This window comes from Apiospora phragmitis (assembly GCF_038363925.1).
Source record: "Apiospora phragmitis strain CBS 135458 chromosome Unknown utg000002l:1.0-5516284.0:1.0-5523493.0, whole genome shotgun sequence".
NCBI classification, from domain to species: domain Eukaryota; kingdom Fungi; phylum Ascomycota; class Sordariomycetes; order Amphisphaeriales; family Apiosporaceae; genus Apiospora; species Apiospora phragmitis.
Genome location: NW_027117400.1, coordinates 5,162,205 through 5,181,620, shown reverse-complemented (window position 1 = coordinate 5,181,620; position 19,416 = coordinate 5,162,205). Strand labels below are relative to the sequence as shown.

The window sequence follows — 19,416 nt, the reverse complement described above, 5'->3', positions numbered from 1 at the left end:
AAAATAAAGGATTATTTTATATATAAATTAAAAAAGACTTATAATTTTAAAAAGATATTAATAAATAGTTATAAAACGAATCGTATCGAAAAAGTAATTATACGAGGACGTTTAGAACACGTTTATAACGCTATAAAATTTACGGAGAGCCCGGGCATAATACGCGTACTTATTAAAATAATATAGAAGTATTTAAAGATAAGGATTCCGATTAATTTTAATATTTTAAATATATTATAATAAAATTAACTTATATTTTATTAGAAAGGGTGTAAAAGAATAAAACATTCGCTTATATAGGATATTCGCTTATAGGATATGTTATCGCTACTTAAATATAAACCTTAAAAAATAAAAATATTAAAAACTTAAATAAGCGTATTAATTAATAAATTTAATACTCGACACGCAGCTTAAAATATATATATTTATTAATAATTCGTTTATAAATAATAAAGATTTAACTTTTTAATTTAAATACTTAATCTTATTAAATTAAGAAATAAATTATATAAAGGATTAGTTTAAAATTTAAAACAATATTACTTATTAAATCTCGACGAAATATAAAAAGGTTATACTAAACGTATTAATTAATGAATTATACGGCATGATTTCCGGTATAAATAACGGTATTATATTAAGTATTACGTTTAAAAGAATTATATAAACCTTAAAATTTAAAAATATATTAATAACTTTTTATATAAATTTAAAGTTTTTTTATAATTATTTAATTAAATTAAATATAATAAATAAAAAAAGGCTTATAATTAATATTATATCTTTTTAAAAATTATATTAAAAAAATAGATCTTATAAATTTATTATATTAATAGTAAAGATAACCCGGTAAACGCCTTTATTAAAATATCCTTAAATAAGGCCCTCGAATAAATAATCTCGATAAATAACCTTACTATACGTATAGAAACATATATCGAAAAGCTAAACTCGTATATTTTTAATAAAATATTACGTATCGCGATATATAACGATACCCCTATTATTATTATTATTAAATAATTAAAATAATTAATTAAAAAGACTTATTATTTAATAAAATTAACGTTAAAAAGGTATAATATTATTTATACGGCTTAAGCAGGCACTAAAAACTAGATTAGCGTAACCTATTCGTATAAAACCCTCGGGAAGGGAAGGCTCGTATTTAAAAAGGGGAATAAACTAATTATATTACTAAAATAAAAAACTGCCAGTATTAGAACAACAAGAACTAAGGTTTTCTATATTAAGCTAAAGCACCCCCTCACGGGCCACCTCGTCACGGGCCACCGCGTTTTACCTCACGAACACGTCTTTTCACCGTATATCTTAACTAGAAAACTTTTTAATTTAATTATTACTTTTTATTTTTTAAAGTTATTATTACCTTTATTTTTTTCGCCTATTTTTACTCTTTATAACGATATTTTCGTTTAATATTTAAAAGCGTATGTAAGCTATCGTGCGCGACGTAAAGCTTAGAGCAGCTACTTACGAATCCACCCGTAAATAATTAGCCCCTTAATTATATATTTAACGCCGTTTCGCCGGTGTACTTATTAAAAATAAGTTTAATAAAGATTAATAAGTTTTATTAATATTTTTATAAAACGAATTAATATATTAAGCCGTTAATTAAGCTAGGTTAAGCTTCGTATTAATATTAATTAAGTTTAAGTTTATAGCTTAATAGATATTAAACGCTTTTAAGGCTTTTTATACTTTAAAATATTAATAATATACTCGTTTTTTAATTAAAAACGAGTTTATTAAAACTATAAAGTCGAAAATAATTAATTATAGCCGGGTTAATAAAGTTATAATAGTAAATATTAATATCTTTTTCGATAGATTTAATACCTTAGAGCTAGTTAATATCTCTTTTAAACGCTTTTATAATACCGACGAAATAAGTATCGGTTAAAGCGTTAACGGTAACCACTAAGTAGTTGCCGAAGCTATTAATTATCTAGCCTTTAAAAAAGACGTCGAAAAAAGGGAATAGATTACTACCTAAAAATGTATAGGCTATAATAGGGTACCCCTTCCGCCGCTAATTATTTTTAAAGAGGCCGATGTCTAAAGCTAGTGGTTTCTAGACTAAAACGGCTATCTTTAGGATAACTAGCGGTTTAAAGCGTCGCTTAAAGGGTAAACTAATAATACTATAGCTTTAGATGAAATTTAAAATATTTTTATCCCTTATATACGGTTATATTATAATAATAAATAAGTTGTCTTAATTTATAATAACTATAAATCGTATACGAACGATAATTTTTTATAGCTTTATCTTTTAAATAAAATATAGCTAATCTTTTATAAATTATATTATAATTATATAATATAAGATTTAAATATAAGAGTTTTTAATTTATTAAAAAAAAGGTTAAGAATTATTTTAAAAGAGTACTTAAATACGGTTTTTAAATTAAAACTTACGAAAATAAATATATTAAAGGTATACCGCTAGGTTAAAATTAATATATTAACTTCTTTTATAATTAAAAACGTTTAAAAAACGGCTAAGATTTATTCACGGGATTATTCGAAGCCGTTATTATTAAAATACGTTATCTTAAAAGATATAAGGGTTACCCGGGTACGTTTAAAACTATTAAAAGTAATTAAAAAAGAATTAATACCCGATTTTTTTACCGAATTAATTTTAATACCTATTAAAACACCCTTTAATAATTAAGAATTACGGAATAATAGTTAGAAATTAATTACTACGGACTTTACTTTTAAAATACCCTTTTAACAGCTCTTTATTAAAAAGGTTAATAAGGTTTTAAATTAAAACGTTAATAAAATCGCGTATCTCGAAACTTAAATCGATTATTTTTAAATTAAACTCGATAAGAAAACTATGAGAGTATATTAAAAGGTAAAAATCGTACCGGGATAACGATTTATTCTTATAGCTAATATACGCCGGGCTAAGCGGAAGTTAAAAAGTAAGGTCGTATACGAGGACGAAGCTAGCAATATCGAAGTATTAGGAGGGCTTTATAACGCTATAAAAGTTATTAAAAATAACGAAAGATAGTATATTTACGTTAATTCTAGTCGTAGAAATAGCTTTAATTATAGGGGTAAGGGTAGCTTAATAAAGTAGCCCGTAAGGGGGTGGCTCGTAAAGGGGTGCTTTAGCTTACTTTAAAAAAAAAATACTACGTACCTACGCGTACGAACCCCTTTTCTATTTTATTAAGAGGGATATACGATACCCCTCGTAGCTAGTATTATAAATAGATATAAATAAATAAATATAGTAATATAACCCCGATTAAACCCGGAACCCACTTGTACATACGTACGAAAGCCTATTTAACAAAGATCTCATTATCACTGTATCCAGTGGAGCGAATGACCCCAATGGTTGGCGACGAGACGAAGTATTCGAGTTTACTGACAGCAGCCTTGACAACAAGTGGGAGCCTGATGGCCCAATCGATCAGGTCAATTCCTTATGGTCTTGGACACAGTGCCACTATAATCGAACAAGTGCCACAACATCGTTCTTTTGGATCTGTGGTCGCATTCTGTCCCGACATATCTCGTTCGCCAATGACGGCCAGCCCGGAAACACTACCGCCGCCAACGAAACAGAAGCGGGCTACCGGGCAATACGAAGGGAACTGGACATCCAAAAATGCCTAGCCAAGCCAGTGGAGAGCTTCCAAGTCCTGGTATCCAATGTTCTACTCCTGGCTGTTCTACTCTGCGTGGTTATCAAGATTGCTACATGCGCCACGATACTAGGGTTCCAGCAAGATGTCTCTTTGGTCACACCCGGTGATGCTATCGAGTCGTTCATTACTGATCCGGATATCTACACCCGCGGACTTGCTACACTCAGCCTCAAGGATAGCCAGAGCTTGCACTGCTCACGGCGGAAAGTACTCACGGAAAGTACTCACGAACGCTGATCATACTTACTTCATCTCGTCCATCAGGCCTCGTCGATGGAAAGAAATCCGCCGTCGACTGCGCTCTATCATTTGTCCAACAGGCCTGGATCCAGGTATATTTTCCTTGCTTTACTGCGCTGTCGGGACTATTCATCGTCTGGGTGATTTCACGAACATCTCCAGGCAAAAGGTGCGTATACATTTCAAAATGGTCACGCCTTTAATCGTGATGTAGCTTGTTATATACAAGTCCTATACTGATGGTTATTACAGTCCGCTTGGGAATTTTGGTCCGTCCGAAAACGTAACAACCATTAATCTTATGGATGGACTTGGGTACCTCTCAACGCTTATCTGCGTGAACATGCCGCAGCTGATACTCTCTTTTGTTTATCTCACTATCAGCATGCTTCATACGCAGCTCCAGGTCGAGAAAGAATGGAATTTGTATGGCCTGTCGTACAAACCTCTAAGGGCATCTTACCCCGAAGGACAACAAACCTCCACATAGAGGCTCCAACTGCCATACAAGTACAGTGTCCCGATGATTGGAATGAGTACTTTACTGCACTGGCTAGTGTCAAACAGCCTGTTCATTCTTATCATCGACGGTAGTAAGTCTTCAGGTCTGAATGACTTTCAACAATATCGACACTAATGAGGTAGCAGGGTCAGACCTCAAGGGCTCTATTAATGAGCACCTCCGTACAGATTTCCGTCTTCCCGAGAATACGTTCGTTGGCACAGGATATTCCGATTTGAGCATACTCATCCTGCTTATTCTTGGGTCAATTTTCGTTCTATCCCCCCTTCTCTCTTAAAGGGAATCAAACTCAAAAGTGACATGGTCTTCGGTGGCACAAACTCCTTAGTCCTCTCGGCAGCTTGTTACGTTTCCCGGACTGCGAGACAGCCTGAAGGTAGGTACCGCTCTCAGTTTCATTGCTAAGCCTTGTCCGTTACGTTTGGGATCTTGTTAACGGCCAGTTTAGAGACGGACACAGTCACACAGCCAACCCACAGTCGGGACGAACACTTGCAAAGGGGTGGGGCGTCCACTGCGCAATCGGCCCTAGAGGAAAGCGGACCTATGCAAAGCGACCTAACCTGCAAACAAGACGATAAAGAATACCTCGTAGCCTTATCCAGACAGCCGCTGCGATGGGACGTTACGTCACTACCAAGTGATCTGTCAAGGGATTTGTCGGTGGATAACGATGAGCCGGTCATGCATCTGAGCTTCGGAAGCGAGGATCACGATGTGCAAGAACCGCAAGTGGGGGTGCACTGTACGCCTGACGATGTCCGTTGCTCCGACTTTGCTTTCTCTAAGATGTAGTGGTTCTGCTATTGCAAGCAACGAGAGAATAACGACTTCCCTTTCATGTACACTAGGCATACAGGCGCCCAGAGCTTTCCGTACGCCTGTAATAGGACTCTATAGGCATTCAGTGCAATCCGCCACTTAGCTAAAATCCACATGTAGTTCATGAACTGCTGTGCTTAGCAACGAAGGCAGTTCGGGTTCCATTGAGATGGCTACTCGAGTATCCCATGATGACGAACCCACTCAGCCGGCTTCAATGCCTGTGCCAAAGACTCTGCGGGCCACTTGCATAGACCGATTCTCTTTGATCGGCTCCTATCCTGTGGCGCGTGTAGAAGAAGCAAGCCATATAAGTAGTAAGACCTGCCTCGCCTTGTCTCAGCCCCAAGTTCCAGCACAGAAACCGTGTCTTCCCCGAACTCTTTCAAGATGCTATCAACGAGTAGTATACTATTCGGTTTGGTATGAATACTCGACAGACCTGACAGGTATGTGGGGACGTTGTAGATGGCCGGGTGGCTCTTGATAATATACTCGTCGAGGACAGCGTTGAAGTGAGAACTCCACCATGGTTGCCTACTATATTCCTTCCAGAGCCGCGCTAGATCCTTGAGACAACACACCCGCCCCTCGACCTGCGCAAACCCCGTCGGGTTTCCCATAATCGAACATGTGCTGGATTGTTCCTTGTCGTAAGAACTGTATTCGGGGGGCACAATGATGTCGTGGGAGATCTGCCAGGTCTTTGCATGAGGAGGCGCTGCATGGACGAACATCTGTCCCAGAAGTGGCGACTTGGTGTTGAGAGCGGTCGCGAATTCCAGTTCGAGCTCTGAGAATGACCGATCCTTGCGTATACTAGCATTCGGGACGGCATCACCTACTTGAATGTTGTACAATGCCATTATGCCGTATATTCTGTCCTGCTGAAACGTAGTCGTCCTGAATCGTGCCGCGGCCCACTGTATGTTGGGATTACTAGTACGGAGCGCTGTCGGGTACCCGCTACGATGGATGTATTGAATGATGGAGCTTCCAACGGCGCAGTACGGGGCGTTTGTGAAACGTGTGTCTTCGGATTCCAGGACCGCCCGGAGATTCGAGAAGGATTTGGCGAGATATCGTATCGCTGCCATGGGATTCTCATCGCTCTTGGTAAGATGCTTGACATACCCGGCATCCTGTGACAGAAGGATGGCATCTTGTCTCAGTAGTCCTTCTTGCAGGGTCCAGAGTGAAGAGAACCACCAATCGCCCAGGATAGTCTTGATAGACGCCTCCAGAGATGGCAACACATCCCCAGGGGGCTGTCTTAGTTTGCCCCAAACGTCCTCGTTATCCTGAAGGGAGGCACTGCATCGCGTGATTTCATCGTATGCAGCCTGAAGTCGAGTGATGGGGAGGGTCCAAAGCCAGACGTACACCCGGGATGCATTCGCGAATATGCCCACCTGCTTACCGATTTCATCCATTTTCACCTCGTAGTTCTCTTGGTCGATGCAGACCACGTCTATCCACGCAAAATCATGGACTTCACCCATCTTGTTGATCACCTCGTGGAAACTCGCAACGGTGAATTTGGACTCGTCAACTGCAGGGATGGTCCAGGTGGTGCCAGAAACTTGGATATGAGGACCTCCAGGCGCTGGCCATCTTCCCCAGGTATACGTAAGGATGGAGTAGTCTGGTTCTGTCTCGTTCTTGGAGCCGTATGCATTGCCTTCCTGCCGCTCCACGGAGGTCATTGTCGGGATATGCAGTAATCTCCTTGGCCACTGGGACTCCACCCCCTCCCAATTGAAGATGCTTCTCCCACGCGGCGTATATGCCTGAGACATGGTGAGGATGAGGATGTGGGATAATTACAGCTGGCAGCCGAAGTCGTGATTGATCTAGTACTGAATGAGGTTGCACGTCTGGTACGAAATGTGACGCCTTGAGTAAGGCTCAAGAGCTGGTGGACGAGCGTTCCCGCAGCTGACGCTTACGTGGCATATGTCCTTGCTTAGCGACTAGGTCGCAGCACCTCTGTATCGATAAGCCATGCCTACTATGCTGGATACCTGATGGGGGGTTCGTACAACCTCGACAACCCCGCCATCGGTGGCAACGGCAGCAGCCCAGTCACCTCTCCTACAACTGGCCTATTCTGCAGCTAGGTAGCATAAAGCTGAAGTCATGCTTCTTACAGTCGCGTTTGACCAGTCTGATCTAAGCTTCTAAAAATGAACCAGAGAATACGGGGAAACGAAACGTAAAAGAGACAGAGTTGAGGTTACCCGACGCATGCAGTGATCAAAAGACGAGATGGTAGATTTGGTCTTAAGTCTTAAGTCCAAAATCCAGATACTCTGAAACGAAACAGGCAGTCCTGAATGTTGGTGTGCGTCTCCTGGTGAGGTTGGGCTGGGCGCCGTTGGCACTACCGGGGGAAACAAGGGGGCCGGAGCTTGAGGGCTTGAACATTACACGCCTCGAAGGCGTGGGTACTCAGCAGTCATTTCACAATCGATGTTTGGAGTCCGCTTGCCAACAGAAAAGTGCAGCGAACAAAATGCATTCTTTGCCTATCTACTTATATACCGAGTATACTTCTTTCCATTAATCCAAGCTTGACTAACCTCAAAGGATTTCCCGCCAGCGTTTCACGCGTCTGCTGAACGGCGCACGCCCAGCAAGCTGCGCCTGGATCATACACGACCACCCCATAGACGGAGAGCGCCAGAATGACGTTGAACTTTTCGCGGGAGGTGATCACCTTTGTCATTTGCACCACACCGTTCCCGGTTGAGCTTGAACGATCCCATTCAGCGAGAATGGCATCAAAGTTATAGAAGTCAACTCCCACCTCTGCTTGTTTACCTTCGTGGTCCTTACCAAAGCGCCCGTCAGTATATTTGGAGTATGTGATGCGGCTTGACGCGTGGACAGTGGTGGTCGGATCGACGACTCGCCTGTATGCCCCCGAAGCTACCAGAGTCATTAGACGGTACGACGACGTGCCAACCCGGAATATCGCAGTCTGTATGTCGATTTTGTCTTTGTCCACGTCCTCTGCTTCTATGTGGGCCATCTGACGATCGGCGGGAGGCAAACCCACTGCCTCCATTCCCGTCTCACATCGCACAATGCCGAACTCTTCAGCGAGACCGTCGATATTGCCCTCAAATATCTGAACGCTGAAGCAACGTCGGGGCTGAACTTCTGATTTCAAATCGATCCAAGGAGCCATGCCGATAAAGGACCCGTTCTGAAAGGCAACCATTGACGTCGCGCCCAACATCGCTTTGCCTTTATCATTAGCCCCAATTGAATCGATGGAAGACCCGCCGACGGTGACTGCAAATACCCTCATCCCGTCATCCCAAACGACCAACTCCTTGCGCAAGAGAGTGTGAAAGAGCGGCAGCAACACTGCACCTACGTGCACTGGATCAGACAGGCCTGAGACGTCTTGGAGCACCCAAGCTATCTGACACTGCGTGAGCCAAAATGGTGAAGAGCTCTGTGAAGGCAAAGTACCGGAGACATCCAAGGGGCGAGTGACTAATCGTTCCACCGCGCTCACAATGGAGGCATGTGCAACTTGCCTGCAAAACGTTCATGAGGTCCGTCGCAGGGGGGAAGCAAGCCAGGATACCAGGAGCAGTGAATAAAGGATCTTCTGCAGTGGGCTCATCTGCTTCACTCGGAAACCCCGCTTCTTGATCCAGCTTTTCACGAACGTCGTCGAAGACAGGGGCTGTGAAGCTTGGATCAGTTGTGGGCTTCTGAAGTAGACCGGGGTGTCTTGAAAGGAGGTCTCCAAGACGGAAGGGCCCGTTACTACCATCAAGCTTAGCCTTGAATGTTAGTTGGAAACTTGATGCCGGTGCCGCCTCTACAGGGAGTCTTAAAAGCTAGTTCATGATCTTCTTTGCGGTCGTCTGGACGTGGAGCTTCTGCTCCCGATTGAGCGTTGCACTCCGAGGTGATACTGGCAAAGACGAGCACATATTCTCTCGATACAGAGATGCTCGGGCTTGGGGCATCGGTCGTGTTTCGGGCGTGCCAGCGCTCGTGGCAGCACGGAGGAAGGTTGTATGCAAGCCAGATCCGGTAGAGACGGATGCCTCGAACTGTGCACTCTTGCAAGTAGCAGGACTTGTGATCAGCACACTCGTTGGTGACGAAGAAACGGACTGTCTGCTTCTCTGAGCCCAACTGCCTTTTCAGAACGAGCTGAGAACGCAAGACAACTTCAAAGGTGCCGTGAAAATGGTTCAATAACCACATGGTAATATCTCCGATGAATCTGTCGCACCTGAGAACGATGTCGTTCGTGGCTTCTCTGATCCCTCGCACAAGGGCGGCAAATGTCGACGGATCGACCAGGTGAACATGTAGACGGCTCAGCTCCTCAGGGATGCCTTGGAGACTATGACCAGCATTCACAACGTTGCGGGAAATGCTCTCGACGATTTTGAGTGTGACGGCGCGGATTGGTGCACGCTGAACTTGGTACTGATACTGGGCGCTTGCAGGATTTCCATTGTGATAAAACATCATGGAGCAGACCGTATCAGTAATTCGATCAATCTTGTAAAAGTTCGACAACGAGGTGACTGTCGTGACCATGTAGCTGAACTCTGGGTCCTGTGCAATCAGTCGACCGAGGGAGCCCGAATTGATGAGACGTAGGGGAGCTCGCAGTGTATGAAGCTTCTTGTCTGCTTCGGCAATCGATGCCCGGACCACCAAAGCATCTTCGTTTGGGTAAGCGAGCGACCGAGCCAGTTCAGCACACTGCGTGAAGATGCTTTCTTGAACACATTCACTGGCGAGCCATTTGACGAGTTCTTGGGTAGAGCGAACAATGGCACTTGAGGTCTGGCTGGATTTCACGATGGCGCTTAACAAGTCAAAAGACCTTGCGGCCAGCTCAATGCTGGTTTCCGATGGAGTGCTGTTTGATGACATGGCGAATGCGACTCAGGGGATGTGAATTCCTCGAGCCTGGAGAATGTCCAGAGACACGAAGAGGTGAAAACTCGACGGGTTTGTTGGGGAGAGATGGAAAGAACGATACAGCCTTACGCGGGGTGTCTCACTACCTATATTGTATCTATTATTCCTACCTTGCTCGTCATGGAGGGTGCGTGGCATCCACAGCTCAGACGGACTTATGTTACAACGCTTCTTTACCTTCGGCGATGATTTGAACCAATGGCGACCTACCCGTTTTCAATGAAAAACAGACCAACTGTCGGTACGTGTCCGAGAAATAGACTGAGGCTATGTGAAACTTCCTTTCAGATGGGGAAACTTTGCAGGCCTTACTTTGCGACACGGACTTGAATACTCGAGGACGGCTATATTTCTGGTCAGTGGGCCCTCGATTAATATGAAAGTACCTATTGAGGCTCTGGGGATTCTGGGAAGGCCGGTGAGCACTCAAGCGTCAGGCAGAATGTAGGCGACCATGGTGCCCCATGGGGGTTGAATGCCTAGGGCTGGACGATTTGCCTGTAAGCGTATTTGAGGGGTAAGTACACTGCGCCCCAGAGCCTCACCAGCAGCCATTCGGCTTCCCTCGTCTCATGTCCGTTCTCAGTCCCATCTAGCCCAACCGGTTCTGCCTAGAATTGGTAGATGGCCCAAGGCCGGTCAGAGGTTTCATTCCGCAGTACACCGAGAGCTTACCGAGTGGTACCGTGTCGACTTAATCAATGCAAATATACCACCACGAATCGACTACATCGAAGCGGTCCGGGCCGGCAGAGGTTTCGACTAATACAAGTTGGCGGTGATTATCTCGCACCCGCGGCACCAGAGGCATACCGGGCAAGAAATAATAATCTACTCGCTACTGGGTTATAACCTATAAAATAAAATTATCAACTCACTGGCAGTATCCGATACCCAATTGTCTGAACTCCTGATCACACCAAGCTCGGCTGGAAGCCCTGCTCGTACATGACGTCCCCCAGTCATCCACCCAAACCCAGGAACTCTCGTCGTCAGCAAAGCTCGAGCGACTAGGCAACTCAGGCCCGTGGGGAGATGATATAGCCAGTTCCCCCTCCCACTTTTCTAGCTCTTCTTTCCACCGATTTCCTGCTGCCCTGTCATCGCCCAGTCTAGAGACTATGCCTCGCATTATGTCCACTGCCTCTTCCTGGTGCCCGCGCGAAGTTTGCTGACTTGAGCCTGTTCCATCCTGGCTGGTCTTCTGTTGACCTGCTTTCCACAGGGCCGTCGCGAGACCGACCGACGCATTCACAACCACTCTGTGGCACTCCCCGTGCACTATTATGACGAGACTAGACAAAAGACGCAGGTTATCCGCTGCGTCGTAGAAGCGGGCGCTCTGCATGGACTCCCGTGCGTTGTGCCGTTCCCGCTCTAACACTTCCCCTACAATTGCCATGACTTCCCCACGCAGCCTTTTGATGATTTCTTCGCCTTCGGCAAATTTCGTCAGCTCTTCGGCCTCTCCCCTCTCGTAGTGACTGAGCCAGGGCTGCGAATATTTCCGCCGCCTCCGTCTTGTTCCCTAGGGCGGTACTGGAACCACCCTAGCTCCTCTTCGATTTGGATGCACTCGACCAGCCGCTGGAGCCGCACCTTCGGGTCGTGTAGGCGCCGGCGCAGCTCGGCCGACACTCCGGCTGCGCGGACCTTATCAATATACCAGGAAGGCGCAAATGCAGTCAACAGCGCATGTAGCGTGTCGGGGTGTCCCCTGCCCCATCGGCTGGCCAGTCGGCTGCCCATCAGCCCAGGAATGCTAAGGAAGCGCACCTTGTCTGCCTCCGAAATACTGGGTTTGTGCATCATCTTGCTGATGTGAAGCCCCTGTTCGGCAAGCAGTATAACAGGATGACCCTGTAGCGCCGTGCCGAGTTTGATCACCTCGCTGTAATAAGATTCAGCTGCTTGGGACCGCTTTGCGTCAGGATCAACCCGTAGGGGTGTTGGCCAAGTCTAAGACCAGCCTGTAGTGTGGCCAAGTGGCTCGGCCCGAAAGAACGAGACAGCTTTCTGATCTGAAGTATCGCCGTTTGTGCCTTGATCACTTGATCGGGTTGTGCGCCACACCGAGTCAGCTCATTCTTGGCCCAGGCACCTAAAGCGTAGAGAAGACTTGGGTGGACCTCGCGGGAGTCGTTCTTGTGTCGGCCGGCAGAGATGAGATACTTGATCAGGTTGTCGATAAAATTGTCGCTCTCGCAATCATCCATGTCAAGTTCGAATAACCGGCTCTCGATGCGGAGCACACCCTCCAGACGTCCTTTGCACTCCCCAATTCGCCCAGATCGAGACAGGGCAATGGAATGCTCGATGACGCACGAAAGAGTCCAGGGGTGATCATCGCCCCACCGTTTCTTCGATTCCGATGCTGCGTCCTGGAGCTGTTTGAGTCCATCGACGTAATTCCCCACCCAGAGGTTCAGAGCGGCTTTTTGGAACTCGTACCGGAGAGTCTGTTGGCTTCCGGCGCCAAGGCTGTTTCTCGATCGAGAAATCAAGTTCTCGGAGGTTGAGAAGAAGGCCTCAGTTGGACAAGAGTTGGACCTGTGCAAGCCCACTAGCGCAGAGGTGGCCTCCAAGATCAAAGGGTGGTCTCGATCCAGGTGCTCGCTCTTGAGTTCAATCATATCAATGCACTTAAACTTGGCTTGACCCAGCTGGCCGATTTCGGTGAGGAGAAGACACCAGACAACGCGCGCTTCCAGCGGCAAATGGTGCCAGACGCCGAAAGTCTCCTCTAGATACCCTACAAGCCTTTCCACAAGAAACAAGCCTTCGTGTACTCTGCCTCGCATCAGCAAGGTCTTAGCACTACTCAACACCTCAGCTGATTCGACCGCGGACAGCCGTGTCCTTATCCTGGATTCCATGCTTGAGCTAGCACCAGATATGACCTCCGGGGCTTTAGTCATAGCCACAGTACAGTCCCTCTTGTCTTCTTCCATCTTGTTTGTTGCGTCTTGTTTGAAAGTGTCGGCGGAGATCGCGAGGTTGTCGCTACCGAGCTTCGTTGGAAACTCGGCAGCAAAGTCGACACAAGCATCTTCATACAGGCCACGAATGGCCTTGATGAAATCCAGTTGAATTGAACTCGGGATCAGATATTGGGCCATCCTGAGGCACGACTCGTCATCAATGGTACTTTCTGAAGTTAATCGTGTTGGAAATGGCAGGTTGGGTGCAGGAATATGTTGGGGTGGGAAGGGCTGTTTAGGGGTTTTTATGACAGCACATGCTCTGGTGGGTGGTCGAACCGCAGGGTATCCCCGTTGGCAGAAGAAATGTGACGTGGCCGGCAGTACCGGGCCATCCAATGACCGATAACATGTGCTTTCTCATTTGTTTGTTTGCTTGTTTGTGGTACCGTTTGTGATGTTTAACGTCTGTGTTTGCTGGTAGAAGGCTGATTTCCCCCAAACTCCCCCTTGGCCACAGCGTTTTTTCTTTTGATGAGCGGGGTCAACAAAGTCAGGCACCCTTGCGCTGCTTTCACCTCATAGCAGGTATCAATGCCTTGGTAAGACGATATAAGTATCTGAGTCAAACATGAGATCCTGAACCTATTGTCGAATGACAAGGTGCAAGGGCTCGTGTGCGTACAGTACACACGTTCAAGGCCCGGAGAACTATAAGTAGAACACCTTCCCCCTCATAGTTGTTGTAGTAGTAGCTAGTAATATAAGCACATCATAGCTTCGTTTTGATATCTACAAGACTCCCAAAACTCATAAAACGAAAACCCAACTACCCATCCCAGTAAAGATACGACCCCTCACACAGTATTACGCCATGAGTGCAACCGCTCAGTCGTGGGGGCAGTGGATCAACCTGTCGTACGTCTCGACCATCCTCATGGTCATCGGCGGGGACGTGGTCCAACATGCCTTCGCCCAGGGACGGGGCAGCTCTACACACCCGTCTGTTTCTCCTTTGGCTGCGTTACCTACGCCTTCACCACGTTGGTCAACATCATCCGAGACGGTCGCCTGCTCCCGCTCCCGGACCATCACGTCAAGGTATTCAACCTGGAGTCCGGGTACGCCCACAAGAACAGAAACTGGGTCATGAGTCGGCTCCTCCGCGACATCGAGGCGCAAGTCTCGCGCGAGTGGCCCCTGAGCGGCGACGGGAGAGGTATTCGCATATCCGTCTTTGAGGCGCCGGAGAACGATAATGGACCCACGCAGTTCTCGTGGGGCTTCGTCCATGTGATCGGGGCCCTTGCGACTGTCCTGCAGCTGGGTGTTGCGGCAGTCCCCATTTGGCTCGACCAGGAATGGGGCATCATGCTCATCACCGTCGTGGGCACGCTGTTCATCCAAATCATGGGGCTGCTTCCGCAGTGGAGAGCGGAGAATCTGCCCAACGGACAGCGTTCGAAGGACTGTTACGCGCTCACGTCGGGGAACGGTTCGACAGACATTGTCGTGATTATTGGGCGGGCCGTGTGCCTAAACCTGGAAAGTATGTCTTTCTCGAAGTCGCCTCGAGTCGGTCGCCCCTGGGAAAAGTTTCAGTGGTTGTCCCGGTCGGTTGACGTAGAGGAAGAATCAGAAAAGATCGCACAACGTGACAGCAAAAAGCGGAAAGCCATGATGTTCCGCGGGCTCCCCCTTGGGTTCCGTCTGACACAAATCACCTGTTGGATACCGTGTCTCCTCTGGCTCCTACTGCTGGTGAATGTGGCCGCGTCCACAGATTAAACATGTTGTATTCTGGCCGTGGGTGCTCTCGGCATGCTCCAAAACACATGGCTGGCTTTCGTAGAACTACCACCGGCGAAGCGAAACATGCCACTATGGCACCGCGAAACCATCACGACGCACAAGGTCATGGACGGCATCATGGATTTTGACGTGACGTACGGCTGCGGTGTGCCGCTCATGGAGGAATTCTTCCCCGGCCGCTTGCACGACGAGGAGGTCGAGTGGTGGAAGTGAAATACGAAACGCTACGACGACATTCGATGCAACAGAAGGCCAAACGCGGGACACCGCGTAGCGTGAAAATTCGCCCCTCCGACTTCGAGGCTGGATCCGCGTCCTCATAGTCAATTGTCGTCGTTGGACGCCGAACGGCCAAAAAGTCTTCGTCATAACGATTACGAGCCTTCTATTAAGTGGGATAATCTCAGAAGAAGAGGTCCATACAGAAAGAGCGACACCTCGGGCAACGTCAGAGAGGTCGGTGGTGGCCTCGAAGACGCGGGAAACAGAAACCAACGAACTGTGTATGCACAAAGCGCAGACGAGACAGATTCAGAGCAGCCGCCAAGCTATGAAAAGACATCCGTGGACAATGTCACTGGCCCCTCCTTATAGGGACCCAGTACTGGAAAGGCCCAAGAAGGACGGAACTATCGCCCTATCGCATTGGAGCAGCCCTGCGTGTTGATGATTAGTCGTGTCCCGGAAAGGCATGTGGGCATAGCAGAAGTGGGTCGATCACGAAGAACTTAGAGTTTTGGTGAGGAAAGAAATAAGGGGCAAAAAAAGGGGCAAAAATGAAACCAAAAGTGAAGCTCACCAGCAGTAAAAATTGAATTCTTCACAGATAGGAGCGAGCGTGGATCGAACACGCGACCTTAGGATAACTGGCTAAAGAGCAACTGCAATCCCACGCTATACCACTTAGCTACCGCTCCGTTTACGTAATGAAATCATGGTTGGCAACCGGCTTATGCACACTTATGATGTGGGCTGACATACTACCAACCCTCAACAGTGTATATCGTGCGCAAATCAATGCACAGCGTCGGTCGTCTACCCAAATTACAGAATGTGTGCGGTGCATATTAACACTGGTTGCAACCATTGTATGTAGCTCACCCTTGAGACCGGTTATATCCAACGTAGGGAATGAGGAGGAAGCGAAGAGACACCTTCGACTCATCTGAGCGGTCTCCCAGCACGCGGCCATCTGGGCCCGGCCTCGGACCGGGGCCAGGAAACTGTGCCCGGGTCAGCTGTTCGTGGAGCGCTGCGATTTGGTGGTGTAACGATGTAAGCTCCCAACCCTCCTCGCACACACAGACACAGAAAAGGGGGATGTATAATGGAGAACTGTTGGACCCAGCGAGACCGCAGAAAGAGTCATAAATGAAAAAAATCACTCGTAACAGTTATGGCGAGCAGAGTGCCGATTACAGCTATTCCTTGTCGAACCGAGCAAGTCGGAGGACATCTGTAACACCAAAGAGGCCCAGCTTTGTGGATAGTGGAACCAAGGTCTTGGCATAGGCATACTATCCAATCACAGAACGTTGTAGTCTCGGAGTTCATCTTGATTGGTTGGAAAGGATGAGCCAGGTACAAAAAGTACGAAAAGGGGCTGGCCGAGCACATTTATCCTTAATTTGATAGACACCTCCCTTGTCTCCTCCCGAAGCTGGCGTAGAATAAGTATATGGGAAAACTTGTTCATCGTGTGCATAGTCAATGTCTTGCATAATTGGACCACGGTAGATAAGCTTACTCACTTGACCCAGAGATTCTAGGGTAACTACGGTAGATCAGGGACACCTTACTTGTATTAGAGGACCTGGTTTACCAAGTTTCGGACACACGTCACTAGCAAAGGCATCATACAGTATGCTGAGGTCCCAAACATCTGCGTTGGGGTCGTGGAAGACGATATCGAAGTGCCATCCCATATCGCTTCTCGAAGAACCGGGTCAGAGACCTTACGTCGTGGCCCCGGCGCCAGAACAAGCTGTGCTGCAGACAGCTGCGGCGGTCGAAGACGAAGTTAGGCTGACGAGACTACGGAGGGCTCTGGCTGACTAGCTGATGTACTTACTCGGACGTTTGGCCATCGTCTCGCAGCGGACATCATGACAGCGCTCCCAGGAAGTCTGGCCCTCCACAGAGAATGTAAAAACGCCAGACCAGTACGCACTCCTGGAAGACCCACCCGTGCTGGCAGAGCGGCCCCTCCACGATGTCCTCGTGGAAGTCGTCCATGAACTCGCACACGTACAGATGAGGTCAGCCCTCGTGGCTACTATCACTCGCTGCCTATTAATATCCTACCTGGGATATGAGAAACAATTACCCTGGCAACGAGAAAAACATTAAGACGAAAATGTATTGAAACAAAAAGGCGGAGAAGCAGGAGAATCAAAGGAACCAGGGAAAAAAAAAAAAGAGAAACATACAACACCGAGGATTCCCAGGTCGTCACCGACCCTAGTACTAATTCGGCTCTCTGCTGCTTATATATGGGAGAGCGGACGGGATCCCTAGTATTCAGCAGGAAATGGTCGTATGTGATTGAAAGTTGCCACATGCCTGTTTATATTATACAATTTTACGCTAAGTAGTTAGCGGAGCAGTACGTTAAAGCAACGATACAATATCTCAGGACTTCTTTGTCGCCATAAGGTATTTTCATCGTCACTCCTTCGTGATGTTGCGTCGGGCAAACCTCCTTTCGAATTAAGCGAGCCGTCTAGCTACTCTAGCCAGGCGGCCAAGAGTGAGTTCTTGACCAGCCTCCAAAGATATCGCATAGTCGACTTGCTTTGGCACTCCTGGTCGACAAGCATTATTTCCATGGAACTATTGAGAACGGGTTGAATCAAGGTCCTCGAGCTTCCGCCCAGTGCGTTTAACTTGTTTTCCAACCACTTATTGACTCGGAGAATGGAACCAGTCGAGTTCATTAGAACCATAAAATATCCGATTCACGAACTCGATGCCAATGCAATCGATATACCTTATGTTGCTGTGACGCGGTATTATTATACACCTTACTACAATGTAGTCTTACCTACCACTCCTCATCCTTTTTGCCAGTCTATGCTCATCGGGAATTCATGTCCTGGCAGGGGTGAGGAAGGCCCAGCGCGTATAGGCCGCCCATTACTCATTGGAAAAACACCTGGTACCTGGTCATTCGAAAGTCCGTTTCTAATTTAGGGGTAGTATGAAAGGGCTGGCAGTAACACATACAGCCAAGGCTAACAACACAATACCGGGCCCCCAGTTGCAATGGCGCGGGCATTATAAAGCGGATCAGTTCAAGCACAGGATCAGTATATGCCTGTAGTGTGATTGGCATCACCACATAAGAAAAGAGGGCATAGATGAACCAGATATCGCTCGATGGGACTATGAGGAATGATAGCAGTCCCGGAACCTTTGGTCCGACTTGGTAGCCAAGAGAAGTGATTTGACGTAACTGCATGAACGAGAACACAGCGAAGCGCCATCGAACGACTTTCATCAACGACTGCATAATCAAGACTGCAGCTCATGATCCGCGATCACGAAGTACGAAGACGCGTGTAACGACCGGACGCTCATAGCCAACGGCGCGTGCATCGATGTCGGTTGTGTGGCTGGTGCATGCACATAGAGCGGTCAAGTGTTTTCGTTCATTCATTCTGCTTCCTCCTCCTACCTGCTATTCGGGATCGACCTTCCCACTTGAGCCATCAGCCCTGCGCGATTAATATTCACCATGTGACGCAAGAAAGCATAAAATTGCGTCGGTGGCTGAGACCGAAGCCTCGCTGACATTTGGAGGAGGCTGCCGAGGCTCTCACGTCAATTTTGGTCATCAGAGTTGGTCGCTCTCGCTAGGGAAATTTGGGGAAGCACAATGCAAGCCTGGGGCAGTACGTTGCGGATGTGTGGGTGGTATGCAGGAAAGCTTATCAGAACGGGGTGCATACCAGATAGCGATGGCAGAGTGGCTGGTGTGGCGTTGATGTGGTTGTTCATGTGGCCATCGCACGTCGTCCTGATGACTACAATCATCGAGGCAGCATGTTTTCTGGACAAGGCAGGCAACAAGAAGAAACCATAATGAATAGTCGGGTTTTTGATGTTCAGTTCTCAATACTTGATTTGCTCACTGGAGATGATGGCTTGCAGTAAAACGCCGACTGTCATGAGAAGTGAGTGTGTGGGTGTGTTTGTGCATTGCTGCAGATTCACCGCTGTTCTTCAGTGGTTGCCAGGCAGTCATCCCCGTAAAATGTCTCAGCAGAAGCAGAGCCATTTGAGAAATAGCAGGTTTGCCAAACTGGGATACGACAAATCAAAAAAGCAAACACTGAGTGTCAGCCGCCATGGTCGAAGTTGACCAATCGAGCGAGATTCCAAGAGCTTTTGTTGACTGGCGCCACTCACATTGTCCATATGCGAA

General features: G+C 47.0%; 7 protein-coding genes across 7 annotated transcripts; 3 read left to right on the top strand and 4 right to left on the bottom strand.

Moving 5' to 3' along the window:
- Window positions 1-3,453: 3,453 nt before the first annotated feature.
- On the top strand, window positions 3,454-4,744 carry PG994_002390 (uncharacterized protein; the record flags this gene model as incomplete). The annotated part of the gene is made up of 6 exons (XM_066853799.1): window positions 3,454-3,470; window positions 3,518-3,924; window positions 3,969-4,113; window positions 4,197-4,370; window positions 4,512-4,537; window positions 4,593-4,744. 6 exons carry the CDS (start codon window positions 3,454-3,456, stop codon window positions 4,742-4,744), a joined length of 921 nt encoding a protein of 306 aa, XP_066721940.1.
- A 718-nt stretch (window positions 4,745-5,462) lies between these two features.
- PG994_002389 (uncharacterized protein) lies at window positions 5,463-6,995 on the bottom strand (the record flags this gene model as incomplete). The annotated part of the gene is made up of 1 exon (XM_066853798.1): window positions 5,463-6,995. The coding sequence occupies one exon, from the start codon at window positions 6,993-6,995 to the stop codon at window positions 5,463-5,465; it is 1,533 nt and encodes a 510-aa protein (XP_066721939.1).
- A 2,092-nt stretch (window positions 6,996-9,087) lies between these two features.
- Window positions 9,088-10,209, bottom strand: PG994_002388 (uncharacterized protein; the record flags this gene model as incomplete). Its single annotated transcript, XM_066853797.1, has 1 exon — window positions 9,088-10,209. The coding sequence occupies one exon, from the start codon at window positions 10,207-10,209 to the stop codon at window positions 9,088-9,090; it is 1,122 nt and encodes a 373-aa protein (XP_066721938.1).
- A 1,500-nt stretch (window positions 10,210-11,709) lies between these two features.
- Window positions 11,710-12,069, bottom strand: PG994_002387 (uncharacterized protein; the record flags this gene model as incomplete). Its single annotated transcript, XM_066853796.1, has 1 exon — window positions 11,710-12,069. The coding sequence occupies one exon, from the start codon at window positions 12,067-12,069 to the stop codon at window positions 11,710-11,712; it is 360 nt and encodes a 119-aa protein (XP_066721937.1).
- A 71-nt stretch (window positions 12,070-12,140) lies between these two features.
- On the bottom strand, window positions 12,141-13,376 carry PG994_002386 (uncharacterized protein; the record flags this gene model as incomplete). Its single annotated transcript, XM_066853795.1, has 1 exon — window positions 12,141-13,376. The coding sequence occupies one exon, from the start codon at window positions 13,374-13,376 to the stop codon at window positions 12,141-12,143; it is 1,236 nt and encodes a 411-aa protein (XP_066721936.1).
- Window positions 13,377-14,052: 676 nt separating this feature from the next.
- On the top strand, window positions 14,053-14,966 carry PG994_002385 (uncharacterized protein; the record flags this gene model as incomplete). Its single annotated transcript, XM_066853794.1, has 2 exons — window positions 14,053-14,136; window positions 14,169-14,966. The coding sequence occupies 2 exons, from the start codon at window positions 14,053-14,055 to the stop codon at window positions 14,964-14,966; spliced, it is 882 nt and encodes a 293-aa protein (XP_066721935.1).
- A 33-nt stretch (window positions 14,967-14,999) lies between these two features.
- Window positions 15,000-15,203, top strand: PG994_002384 (uncharacterized protein; the record flags this gene model as incomplete). The annotated part of the gene is made up of 1 exon (XM_066853793.1): window positions 15,000-15,203. The coding sequence occupies one exon, from the start codon at window positions 15,000-15,002 to the stop codon at window positions 15,201-15,203; it is 204 nt and encodes a 67-aa protein (XP_066721934.1).
- Between the last annotated feature and the right edge of the window lie 4,213 nt (window positions 15,204-19,416).